This window comes from Drosophila montana, unplaced genomic scaffold (genome assembly GCF_035044405.1).
Source record: "Drosophila montana isolate Dmon_TW-CO22-7 unplaced genomic scaffold, ASM3504440v1 contig_778_1, whole genome shotgun sequence".
In the NCBI taxonomy this organism is placed as follows: domain Eukaryota; kingdom Metazoa; phylum Arthropoda; class Insecta; order Diptera; family Drosophilidae; genus Drosophila; species Drosophila montana.
Window position 1 is genome coordinate 130409 of NW_026999074.1, and position 13877 is coordinate 144285.

General features: G+C 39.1%; 2 protein-coding genes across 2 annotated transcripts; one reads left to right on the plus strand and one right to left on the minus strand.

The window, feature by feature from the left end:
• Nucleotides 1-2601: 2601 nt before the first annotated feature.
• On the minus strand, nt 2602-2844 carry E(spl)m6-BFM (Enhancer of split m6, Bearded family member). Its single transcript, XM_064698412.1, has one exon. It carries the CDS (start codon nt 2842-2844, stop codon nt 2602-2604), a length of 243 nt encoding a protein of 80 aa, XP_064554482.1.
• Nucleotides 2845-7201: 4357 nt separating this feature from the next.
• Nucleotides 7202-7756, plus strand: E(spl)m5-HLH (Enhancer of split m5, helix-loop-helix). Its single transcript, XM_064698512.1, has one exon. It carries the CDS (start codon nt 7202-7204, stop codon nt 7754-7756), a length of 555 nt encoding a protein of 184 aa, XP_064554582.1.
• The last annotated feature ends 6121 nt before the right edge of the window (nt 7757-13877 follow it).

Genomic DNA, 13877 nt, shown 5'->3' on the forward strand with positions numbered 1-13877 from the left:
TTTGTATAAAGTTTAATTGAATGAATTCGCAGGATTTTCCAAAACATGTTTCTTGTTCTTGATGTGTGAAATTCTAGAGTCTAGGTAAATATCTGTTGTGGATTTTACGTGGTGTGCTTTAACTTGATACGGTTAGTTTCAGGATTCCTGATAGTGCCTGTGCGTGGGAATGAAGTTTGAGAAACATTTGGTATGGTAAGGTAGAATATGGAAAATCTGTTGTAGAATAACGTGGCATGTTTTGTACTTGACACGGTTAGTTTAAGGGATTTCGGTACTGACTGTGTGAATGAAGTCTTGGAAATATTGCGAATGGTGACGCGGGGTAAGGTGATGTTGCAAGGTCGTGGTGTATTTTAAAATTGACACCGTCTAGGAAATTTCTTAATAAATAGATGTGAGCAGATATTTACGTTTATTTGCAGGTTTCGCTGATGAGTGTGAGAAGTATAAGAAAAAGGAATTTTAGATCGAAGTGGAAGACAGGTAAGCAGAACCAGAGGAATGTGGTGGAAAAGATTTAAGAAAGTAAAGAAAACTCGACCTCAAGCAATATTTGTGAGCACATTCCATTTATTGATAAATTATTCTAATTTTTATATTTATTAAATTTTCAATTTTGCTGGACATTAATTTTTTACCAAAATATTTATAGACTTGTCCCACGGTAAATCTGACCGTGCCTAAGATCGAGTCATGGCGAGTAGTGTGGACAGTACTGCCGAAAAAACTACCACCTGCCTTTTATTTTTTTCTTGCCCGACGTGGCCCAGAGGTTCCTCTTTGCTGTTGTTGCCGTCGCCGTTGTGGTTGTTGTTCTTGTTGTCAATTATGAATGCTGAATTGTAGCTTCTGTTGTACACTTGGGCCACGCTAAGTGGCATGCCTGGGCACGTCGTGGGACCGGGGACCGACCAGGAATCGGGTAACGAGCATTTAGGATAGGGACGATGTGCGGGGCATGCAAGCTAAATGACTGTACAGCAAATTGACACACACTAAAGATTAAATGTATCGCATTCGTTAACTATATAAACAATATACGTGGCCAGTTTGGCCACGGGCAGGAAGTGCGAGCAGCCGATCAACGGCGAGAGGGAGACAATCACATTGAGCGCAGGGGGATGAGATGACAAGCCATGATGAGCATGGCGTGCTGAGAGTGTGCTGAACAGCAAGCCGTTACAATCTTTCGAGAGTGTGAGAACATTTTTTCAACTGCACATGGCGAACGGATCGTCGATCTCAACAGGGGCACATTTGGGCACACAACGGGGTTGGGGGTTGCTTCGCATATTGTCAATGCAATGCCCTTCCATCATTGTGGCTCTTGTTGTTGGTGTTCTTATTGCTGTCGTTGCTGTGGCTGTGTAATTGTATGTGTGTGCATGCTTGAACCGCGTAATAACGCGCGACAGACACACGTAAAATGACAGGCTAGAAGGTTGTAAAGAGGGGAGTGTGGGGTGTCAAAGGGTCGCTGAACTGAACTGCGTGTGTAACTGGTATGCAGTTATGCAGTTTATTGAATTGCAAAGTTTCTGGAGACAGGATGTTATTATCGACCCTATACGAATTCAAGCTTTGAGAATTCATCTGTTGTTGGAATTGTTGAAGAGTCCTGCGATGCATTTGAGAATGTCCTATAATTCATTAGGCACTAGGATCATAGTTAATTAAATTACCATCTGCTTCTTTAAGTTTGAATAATGATATTTCACTATAATAATATGGTATACTAAACATAATAAATAATCGTAATAAAATAATAATAATAATAATACTACTAATAATAATAATAATAATAATAATAATAATAATAATAATAATAATAATAATAATAATAATAATAATAATAATAATAATAATAATAATAATAATAGTAATAATAGTAATAATAATAATAATAATAATAATAATAATAATAATAATAATAATAATAATAATAATAATAAAAATAATAATCTTAATAGAAATATAAAAAAAAACAATAAAAATATAATATGATTTATAACAATTGATTGGTACTTGAAGACTGTAAAATATTAAAAACTTAATATAATTAACAACTTTATCTGTAATTTCAGTCACTAGGTTTTTATCGAAACAATTTTGCAATAAAACAACATTTGCTAAAACCTAACACATTTTTATCGACTTGAACTTTGGGCGACTTAATATCAGCATTAAAATCAATCTGAAAACCAATACAAGGCATAGTTTTTTTTTTACTTTTCAAGTGATTTTTATTAGCTTAAAAGTTAACAACATTTATATTATTGGCACTATGAACTAAACTCTGATAGATTTTGAGTATGTAAATGTATATCACAAGGTATTTAAATTTGGCATAAAGTTGGAATTAAATATTTAATTAACACCTTGCCCGGGACAACGTTGACATTGTTGCCGTTGATGGCTGCTTGGCCGATTGCATTGGCAACTTGTTTCCCGTTTGCTCATCTGTTGCATGCAACTAGTTTCGCATGACTGGCCGACTGGCTGACTGGATAGGATGGCTTCATTGAAGAAGTATTTTCATTCATACAATTGACCGCTTCTATCTACCGGTTTGTTGTTGTTTGTTTGTTGTTGCTGTTGCTACTGTGCATGCCAATAAAAGCTGCCGTCTGCGGTTTCCAGGCAAAAGAGCAATTGATGTGTGCCCATTGCCGTCTGCTGCAGCATGCGTTCGTTGGCCTGATTTTGCGCAATCTCCTCTAGACTCTCATAGTGCTGGCAGCGGCTGATGTTGTTGTTGTTGCTGTGCCCGCTGCTGCTGCTGACGTTGCACTTGCCGCGTCGCTGCAGAATTTTGGCAATTAGATTCTTCACTTTAGACATTATTTTCTTTCGGTTGTTGTTAGCGCTTCGCGTTGCAAATTTCAACTGTGCTGCTGGCGCGGCAAGTGTCGCGCTTATATAGCGCAGCTTCCCGCCCAAAAAACACCACAACCACCACCCAACCAAAGAAGAGCAGCAGCACCCAGCGACAAGTGCCACATGGGCAACACATGTGGACAGCACGCGGCTGACTGATGTTGCAAGTTTCAGAGCAAAAGCAACAGCAACAGCAGCCGCAGCAGCAACTGTGGCAAACAGCAGCCGCCCAACGCTTGCCTGCCACGCTTTCAGCGCAGGCTCATCAGGCGGAGTGGGGAGCAAGCTCAACACGTGCAGGATAATCGTGTCAGTCGTCCGCACCCCTCATTGCCGATGCTTCCTTTCCCTTGTTTTGTTTTTTACTTATTCAATATAACGAACGCACAAAATAAATATTGAGAGCGTCGAGCAGTTGTGGTTCCCATGGATAAGGTTCGATGGCCCTCAGTTGGTTAGGGGAAAAATATCCCACGGTTCGAGTGGCAGCTGCTTGCAATTTAGGCCACAGCCCGGTTCGTGTTGCTGCCGTTCTTGTTGTTGTTGTTGTTGTTGCCTCGGTGGTGGATGGATGTTGACTGCCTGACACATATTGCACTTGCTGCCTGGCGAAAGTCTCGCTCGACCTCTAAAGCCTGCTCGGACAAGTGTGTGCATTGCCTGTTCATTTCTCAATTATCAAATGCACACAAAACCCGACCCGATGCCGCCTCCTGCCCGTTTTTTGCACCTGATTGATGTCGGTTTGGCCACTTGTGGAAAGCTTGCGCCAGCCACAGTCGCGTGGCGGACGCACTTGTCTCGTGCTGCGCAGCAGCAGCCGCCTGCGGGGCGTTGGGCGGTCACGTGGCCGTCGTGTATTTGATTTGCTTGCAACTTCGGCTGTCGCACAAGGTGCAGCAATTGAGTTTTGTGGCGTTTGTTTGATCGCCACTTGATTGCGTTTTTGGGCGTTTTGTGGATTATAATTTGAGTGCTTTTTCAGTCACTTTTAATTAAAGCTGTGGGAGGGTTAGGCACGTGCCACACTTTGGGGAGTAGTTATTTAATTGAATGTGGCCTTTATTGGTGGCCAGTATATAAAAGTCTTGCACTGCGGTGTTTTAAGTGGTGCATTAGATTTTAAAAATTACCATACACGCATTTGTTTTGGTATGCTTAACTAATTAGAATCTTAGTAGCTGTTGGAAAATGCGCGTGGGGTTTCCCACCATTGCTGAGCAATACAATTGTCCACTTATCGTGCAGCTAATTTACGGAGGTGTATTTTAAAGGTAAATATCTTTGAAGTTACCTGGGAACTCTTTCCCTAATGTTAAAATAAATATGCGCATTACGACTATTGGCTTACCCTTATGCATTGTTAAAGGTATAAAGCAAGATTATGAGTGAAATTGAAACTGTTTAAGGGGTTGTTCTTGTTTTATCAATTCAAATAAAATGCAAAATATTGCAATCAATAAAAGTCAGCAACATATTATTATCAAGCTTTGGTGCTATTACTTATTTTTGCTTTAATGGAGGGAAGGTGTATTTTACTATTCCGCATTACATTATTTTATTGTAACAAACTTTGTTTTATTAAATATAACAAAATAAGAATTTTATAAATGCGTGGGTGCTGATGGGCAAAGATCTTTTGTGAAATTGCAAATTAGTTTAACCAAATTTTTCAAAGACACACAACTCAAGGGCATTCATATCTGTGATGACACATTTGAGAGTTGTAGGGTGAAAGTTTTTTGTTAACCAAAAACATTTCTGTGTGAGTACCCCTATCTTGGCAGGCTTGAATCTCAAAATATTGCTAATTAACAAAAGATTTCAATTATTGAGGTTCTTTCTTCCCTAATAATTCAGCGTGCACAAGCCCTGCTCTAATAAAGGTTTGTATTTCCTTAAAACTCTCATAATATATTTGTTCTAGGTCTTTTCACACTTTACATGATTGAATTATATAGGAAAATATTTGTTAAATATATATTATCAAGGAGATGTCTTTAATACCATTTTAATCCATTTGGGTTATTTATTTAAAGTGCTTATTTGGGAAGGTGTATTTTACTATTCCGCATTACATTATTTTATTGTAACAAACTTTGTTTTATTAAATATTCCAATTTTCCCCAATAAAACATATATTTCAGAATCCCTTTCGATTTAATTTAGACTTTTATTTAAGGCCCTGGTCACCTGCACAATTTGTTTTTATAAATGCCACACTCTTAAGCGTATCTGAAAGGTTGCAAATCTTCAATCTTTTGCACCTGCTGTTAATTTTTTCTTGAGGCCTTTTTTTTTTGTTCACGTTCTGCTCGCTTATGAGCCAATGCTCATCAAATCAAGTCCACAATTGACGCTCAATTGATGTTGGCCGACAGTAGCACTTGTATACATAAAAAAAACTCAATTCCAATCACGTCAACGGTAGCGCCAACTTTTCACCTTCGGCTTTGGCCAATCAACGTTGATGTGGCTGATGCTTAAGCTGAAGCTGAAGCTGTGGCTCATAAACTCTTCTGCGGTTCAATTAGCGCATGTCGTAAAGTACAAATAACTATTGCGCACAATTCCGCAGAAACCTCGAGGCAGACTTTGGGGTATAATTATTAAGCTGAAGCCAAGTAGCCGACATCGCGACGACGATTTAAATTAAACAATCGACAATGACGACGACGGCGATGCCAGCAACAACAGCAACAACAACAACAGCGGCAGCAACATGATGACGACAAGAGTGAAAAACTAAAGTAAAGCAGCCAGTAATCAGTCAGTCAGACAATCAGACAGTCAGTCCGTCAGTCCGTCAGTCAAGTCGTCAGGGCAGCCACACGACGCTGATAATGCGCGTCGCGCCGACGCAATAAATGTGTGCCGTCGACTGTCGAGGCCCTCATGTTGTTGCTGCTGCTGCTGCTGTTTATGTTGCTGCTGTGTTTGTAATCGCAACCATATAAGCGACTTAAATGGCAGGTGTGCACATCGCGTGGGAAACACACGACGTTACTCGAGCGGTTCTCACGATATGAAAATCGAGCAATCGACGCACATACGAGCCACTGTCGACGGACGACTGACGAGTGCCGAGCTGCCGATCCGCCGAGCTGCGGGTGCCACTTACCAACCCTTCTTATAGGCCTGAATGCTAACTGGAGCTCTGCAGATTGGATGTTGTACTAGTAGAGTCAGCCTGCAAGTAATTTAAAAATAAAGAACTTTGATGGAATTTCTTTTTCTGTGAACTGTAATTGGACTATGTGTGCGAAGGAATTAGGAACTGAACTGAAAATATGAAACATTTTCAATTTTAATTAAATCAGTTCAAAAAATACTTAACTAGTATTTCTGCTAATTTAGAAAACATAAAAAATCTTATAAGTATCTCCTATAAGCGGGCTAGGCTACTTTTTAACCTTACTATTTAAGGAGGTATTTAAGTCCGTGATTTGGCACGCTCATAAGCTTATAAGAAATATTTATATTAATCTTAAAAGCTATCAAACTAAAGGCTAAGTTGGACTTCGAACATTGTTGTTGTTTAATTTCCCAAATAGCTGAGTTACTTAGTCAGCTCATGTATCTAGAACTATAGGAGAAAAACTTGAACGTCTTCATAACTTAACTTTGCGTTAAGCTTGTGACAAAAAAAAGTCATTTAATTAATATCAAAAAGACGGATAAGGATTTTGAAGAGAACTTAAGAAGTTATATATAATATTTACATATGTAATACTTTATAAATTATCTACTAAATAAGGTAATTAATTAATGTAGAACGTGTTTAGCGCCTTCTTGACAAATGCCAATCGGGGAACGTTATGAAATTATTTAAATACAAGTCCTATTTATAAGATACAACCAACTTTTTTAGGGAACGAAGCCATAAAAACCACATCTATCCAAAAACATTTGTAACTTTTCATCAAATTTTACTTTTGGCTTACAAGACAAATCACAACGGTCCGGTCAATTGTCTTGGCCACTCTCTATTCTCTGGGATCTTGGCCAGAATTTTACGGTTTAATTGCAGTTACAATGCGTCAGACACGCAACTAGACAATCGTCTTATAGTTATTGTTGCTGTGCATCTCAGTTTTAGGGTCTATCAACGATTTCCTTTCCCACGCAATGTAAAGAGCGAGGGAGAGAGAGATTTCTAGATCTCTTCACGTCTGGCTACCTGCAGCAGGTCCTGGCTGCAGGACCCGAAGCCCGAACTGCAGTGCAGCCTATAAAAGGCGACGCTGCGTTCGAGAAGAGCATCATTCACACAGCATCCTGCAAGCCGTGCACAACTAAAGCACTCAATAAGATCTAAAAAATGGGACCACAAACTGAAACCGCGTACGCCTCGAAAACCCAGCATTATCTGAAGGTGAAGAAGCCGCTGCTGGAGCGTCAGCGTCGGGCACGCATGAACAAGTGCCTGGACACGCTGAAGACACTTGTTGCCGAGTTCCAGGGCGACGATGCCATACTACGTCTGGACAAGGCTGAAATGCTCGAGGCGGCACTTGTCTTCATGCGCAAGCAGCTGATCAAGCAACAGGCGCCGGTCTCACCTGTGCCCATGGACAGCTTCAAGAACGGTTACATGAATGCCGTCAGCGAAATCTCACGTGTGATGGCCTGCACGCCGGCTATGAGCGTTGATGTTGGCAAGACGGTGATGACACATCTGGGCATTGAGTTCCAGCGCATGCTGCAGTCAGACCAGCAACCAGAACAACTCCAACAGCAGCAAACCGAATTGGAATCCATGCCAATCAGTCGTTCCGCCAGCCCCGCATCTTCCGGCTATCACAGCGATGCCGAGGAGTCTGAGGCAGCAGCCAGCCCACAGTCCGCCAGCCAATCAATGTGGCGCCCCTGGTAATCCACAGAGATAACAACAATCTACAACTGCAACCATAACAACGAATCATGTCTTCCAATTGACTCGATGTAATCTGTGATAACAAGAGCTTTACATAGATCTAAGCATAACTAGCTTATAAGAAACCAATCTCCAAGCTTTAATACTTTTAAGATGTACAAATTAGCGAGATTCTGCTTACTAACTTTAGACTATAAGAGAATATTACAAGCTTTAATAGTAATAAAAACTACAACTTTAAAAAAAAATTATATACGTCTTCTTTAATTTTCAGAATTTCAGCTTATTTGATTAGGATTCTTTTTAAATCATTTCCGTGATATCTATATTTCATTATTTCAGCAGTTTTTAGTCAAGAATTGGCTATCTTGCCTAGTTTACTTAAAGAGCGATCAGAAACATTTTAAAGTATTGAATTTAATAACTAAATTTTTTAACTATTACAAATATTTCGCTCTGAAATTTCCTACCAAACAAACTTAACTAATAATTTTTAGATATATTTATAGTACCCCAAACCCCAAAAATGGATAAAAATCTGAGAAGTTAGAAAATTAAAAAAAAAAACTTTGCTTGTGGAACATTTTAACAATAAAAATTATCGTTGCTCAGTGTAAATACTGTTAACAATATATTGCTAAATGACTGTCTAAAGTAGTATAATATTTTCATTATTAATAATTATACTAATAAAAATATCACTAATAAAATAAATATAGATAAAAAAACAACTGAGTGCAAATCTCTACAAATCCTAAAGCGGAACAAATTTTTCAGAAAGATTATGTAGCAGTTGGTCTGTAGAATAACAAACATAAAACAAACGACTATATATATTTAAAGAATATATATTTATAAGAACTTTTCAAAAGAATAATCAAATAACATATATAACTGATCCCAGTCCACAATTATATCCTTTCTGAAACTAAGTAATATCTATCACCTTATCTAAATATCTTCACCATACTTTTATTTTCCAATTACACTTTTAGCGATAGACTAACTTCCAAAGTTTACTCTTATCTAAAAGATTGTATTATATCCCGTAAACAGCCGAGGACTAGTTTAGCTATAGTTTTAACTAAACTATCCTATTTGTAACTATTTTTTTTTTTTTTTATTTAATAAGTGGTTTGTAAGAAGGACTCTTTTACCTTATGCACCATTTGATGTCTTTTGTTAATTTCGCCATGTTTTTACAATTTAAAAACATGTTTCGTTATTCTATTTTCTGTATCTAATATCTATCTTGTCTGTATTATTGCCGCGTAGCCCTGCGGATGGGTGGGCGTTGTTGGTGGAGTTGGGTGGGTAGTATGTGGGCAAATGTTCTCCTCCTTAACCTCCTGATGGGATAGGCGCCTTGAAGATTGCTGGCGAGCCTATTGGCGTGCGTGGCTAGCCGGTTGTTATAGGGGGCGCAGTGGGTCCTTATTTGCTCTTCAACACCATCTTCAATTCATTCTTCTTAAAAATACATAATTTGGGTTATACTAAGCCACTAGAGTCCCTTTTATCCTCTCTCAATTCTTTTGCTTTATACAATCTTCTTTTCACTTTGGACTGTTTTGAAATGGAAATAGTTAAAAATCAGTGCAGGATCACTTCTCATAGAGCCTACTCACGCAACATACAATTGGACTCAACTGTACCTTTTCAATATCGCATTTCGTCTCAACCTGTTGTTGTTTTCTTCAAAATATTCACACTTTTCTTTGTATAGCTCAGCTATGAAGATCAAACTTCAATATCTATTAGTGCTATGCGGCATTAGAAAATCGGAGCCTTGAGTTTGAGCTGAAACCCAATATAGGAATAAGATATTCCAACTAATGGGGACAGCTCTTAAATCACAGAGCTTATCAGTATGCATAACAGGATTCCGGCGTCTACAGTTTTGTAATTAGTCTTGGAAGGATTAAGTGGGACCAGACACGCTAACGACTAGAAAATTGAAAGACCTGTTCGTGCGCGTAGAAAGATTGAGGCAAAGGGACGATAATTTAGATATATTTTAATGAGTTTTCGTTTTAATAGGGTCTGGGGTTTTGTAGGTGCTTGTTTATGCCTAAATGGCTCCCCAGAAAGAACTCGGTCGTGTCAACGCAACCAAACACCCCAGCTGCGAACGAGTGCAAGAGTGAGGGAACCCGAGCTCCCTAGGGTCTCAAGTAGGAGGTCCTCACCCTTAAGCTAGTTTTCATATGAAACCTTAGCTGCAACGATCGGCGACGCCCCTGAGAGGGCAAACCAAAAACCGAGTCTGAGACCTGTCCACGCCTCGCATGCTCATCGGACTCATCAACATGCACGTGTTGCCATCCAATCTGCATATACCGGACCCCTCGGTGTCTTGTGTAGTGCGGTGCGGTCTGTGTGTGTGGTGTGTGATGAGGTGTTGTTGAGCCTGGTTTGTAGGGAGGGCGGCGACACTGAGTTAAACTGTAATTACAACCCCTTTTGTGCGCTGCACGTGCGTTGAGTGATGGGCGGCCAAAACGCGTTTCTCTGGCAATTGCCCATTGATCCTTGCATTGTGCACGTCCTAAACTAACAATGTCTGCATTCCCAGAACTGCCTCCCGCATGTGCAACAAGCATCTCACATACTAATTTGTAAACTAAAAGATAATTCAACATGTCGCCCTGTCTCGTGTCAAGTGCGCTGCGTCTCTTGCATGTAATATGATGACAAAAAAAGGACCCCACATGTGTCTGCCAAGCCAGACCAACAGATTTTTATTTTTATAACGCATTTATGAGTGTGCCTGTGTGCGTGCATGTGTGTGTTTTGGTGTGTTATTTTATCATTACAAAACCGCCGCGTGGGTCGCTATTCAAATGTATCTGCGATTTGTAGATACATTGTTGTTGTTTTAACTGCGGCGCACATGACTTTAACGCTCTGGCATCGAAATGGAATGTTTTTTGAGGTTCTATGTGGGACTGCAATTGGACTAGACCAGTTGAAGTGATTGCCGTCGTCGGCTCTAGGGTTACATTCTGTTGCATTTTTCGCATGCCTCGTTTGAAGTTCACGCTGACCAGAGAATAGCGGAAATACCGTAACATCGGCGTAGTTAACACTGGCCGTGGAAAATCCGAATCCTGTAACTGGACCTGATTGCGGCCCAATGGTTGCGGGCATTTCCCGCTTCTCGCTGCCGTTGCTGCCACATGTGTGAAAATTCGCTGCTCACAAGTTACGCACGTACCTTGCGTTTGCCATCTATCGGGGCCGGGGCACTTGCTGCATATATTTTGTGGATAGATAGTACATCAGCAAGACGTGTCAGTTGGCGACGCTGCAATTTGGAAACGGCGTCGTAACACCGAGCACCCCGCAGTGAGAGAAACGAGGTCGTCACGTGTTCAAACAAGACGAATCACGTTCTCATGCCCGGTTCCAAGCCCAGGCCCAATCCCAATCCCAAGCCCAGTGCGTGTGCGTACGCACACATTTGGGCCAGGAACCTAAACACTTGCAAACAATGTTGTTGTTGATATACTTTTTTTTCTTTTTATTTTTCAAATCTTTTTTTTTTTGTGTGCCACAGGTTTTTGTTTCGGGCTAATCTACAATTTGGAACCTTTAATGATCGGCAACGATAAGAAATCAGTGCACGTGTTCATCGAGAGAGCAGGTCAAAGATTTCACTGGAAACGATTTTGGGCCAAACAAGGTACCACGGTAGCCCAAAAACCGCCACAGTGGTAGCTGCTATCTGTCTATATCTGTAGTCTGTGGACCCCCAGCAGGGCTTTTCGAACAATCTTTTTTTGGTTTTTGGTTTGCCATAGAAATTTGGTGGCTATTCTATTGGATCGCATGGGCATGCACGTGGGCCATGAAATGAAAACTAGGGGAATGAGTCAACCAAAATAGAGCCAAGGACGACACACAATTGGAACAAACAATCGTGCATTATTATGATATGGTAGAATGAGTCAACCAAAACAACCAAGGCCGTAATTTCTACTTCTATGAAATAATTCTGTACAGCTCGGGTGAAATGGTCAACTATGGTTTTATTTGTTTTTAAAGAATATATTCCTGGTAAAATTTGATTTCTTTATACATTGATTTTCTATAATAAATAACTGTTGCGAAATCAAGTCATCAATTATGGATTGTGGTTTCAACTAAAGTAAGTCATATGAATGTTTTCTTTGCAATACGTGGAAAACTACGAATTTCCTAATTGTTCGATTACTGATTGCAAGCGATAATATAATTAAAATAAGAACTGAAAAATATTTGCTAAATTCTCTTATATAAATTCTACATATACTAATCTGAAAAACATACATTGGAATATATTCGTTTTATTCTGATTTATATAATTAAAAAAGTTATAGGTGTATATATTAATTGTATGGTATCTTTATATTTGATATCATAAATTTATGCTCAAGCTAATTATTCGAGTTGGAAATTTATTCACGTTTCTTTTTAAGTAATCAGAGAACCAATTAAATATCCTCATTGCTCTTATATAAATTCTACTTATGTTTATCTGGAATAAAAAAAAATGAATATATTATTTTTCTTCCTACAAACACTAATTTGGAACCTAGGAATTGGTCAAAGTTATATTAAAATAAGTGATTTCATCTGCTCGTCTCCCCTTCAAGCCTTTTATTCAAATTGGAAATTGATGCACCTTTCTTCTTTAGTAATCAGAAAACCAATTTAAAATAATGAGCGTTGCACCTTAATTTAAAAAAACCTTTCCGTATTCTTTAGGTTTTTATTGTTCAAGAATATTTTAAAATATATTAAATTAATTATAATGAAAAATTATAGCCTTTTTTTATTTATTATTTATTAATAAAATCTTATATAATTTTTATGTTCTTATAACTTGAAAATATATTCAAATTTATTACTTATAAAACATTTTTACCATAAAAATCTTAAATATTGGATTTTCTTATGCTTTGTTTATTGCGCTCATATTATAAAATATTGAGAATCATTTTTATCAGGGTGTGCATTTGAATAAATTACATGCATTCCAATTTTCCTTTTACTTAATCCACTTTCAACAACGATCTTAAAGTGCATACAAATCAGCTTGGCTTAAGATAGCATATATATGTAAGTAGTACCCTAGAACTTTAAACGCCCAAGCTGTCATTTTCTATCTTATCTGACTGACTATTTATTGCTTTACTGTGTAAACAAATGCTTAGATTGTTGCCTTTCTTTCTAATTAAACCTCAATAGCTGAGCTGAGCTGAGCTCTACAAAAAAACACACACACAAATCAGCTCGACCAAACTCCTAATAACAATGAGTTCAAGGCGAACCTTATAATCATGCCCTGGATCTAGGAACACATCAATAGGACTTTGAAACGAACTGTTAACGCCAGCCTACAACTTCTCACCAGGACAGTCGCCGCTTGAATCTTAATTTGTCTCCCCGGCCTTGTGTATAAAAAATAAAACAAACTGAAGCTCCAAAAAAAAAAAAAAAATAAAGAAAAAAAGGAAACCCAACGCACATGGGCTACAAATATTTATGGCCAAGTCAAAGGCAATCCATTAAGTACAGGATCGTCCCCGAAATTGTTCCCATGGCTCTGTGCTAACCTCAACGCCTCACGCGCCATCACGTGTCCAATTTGCGACCGAACCGAAGTCCAAAAAGGACAACGCTGGCGCACCGCTGTGCGTGTGTATGCGCAGCTCTCCCTCTCCCTCGCTTAGCTCCTCCAGGATGCACACAAAGTGCCCCTTAATAAGGCCCAGACAGGGTAGGAGCGGGGGGCCGACCGTTTCGACTCGCCTGCTAATTGTGTGCCATCGAAATGAAATTAAAAGCAACTCCTTCGGCTTTAGAATGCCTGACACGTTTTTAGTTTTTTTTTTTTTCTTTTTCTTTGCTTCTTTTATGATCCTCCTTTTTTCTCGCTCGTTTGGGCAACGCCTCGAGGCACAAAAAATTTATAAATTTCAAATTACAGCGCATTAAATGATCCCAGTCTCAGTGCCAAAGTGTGTTTGCCTATTCAACTAGTTGATCTGGGCCTCTGCTGTCAGGCCATTAATTGTTTGGGTCGTTCAAGCGTTGAAAATTGAAAATATTCTCCCACGTTTTCGGGGGCAACGCT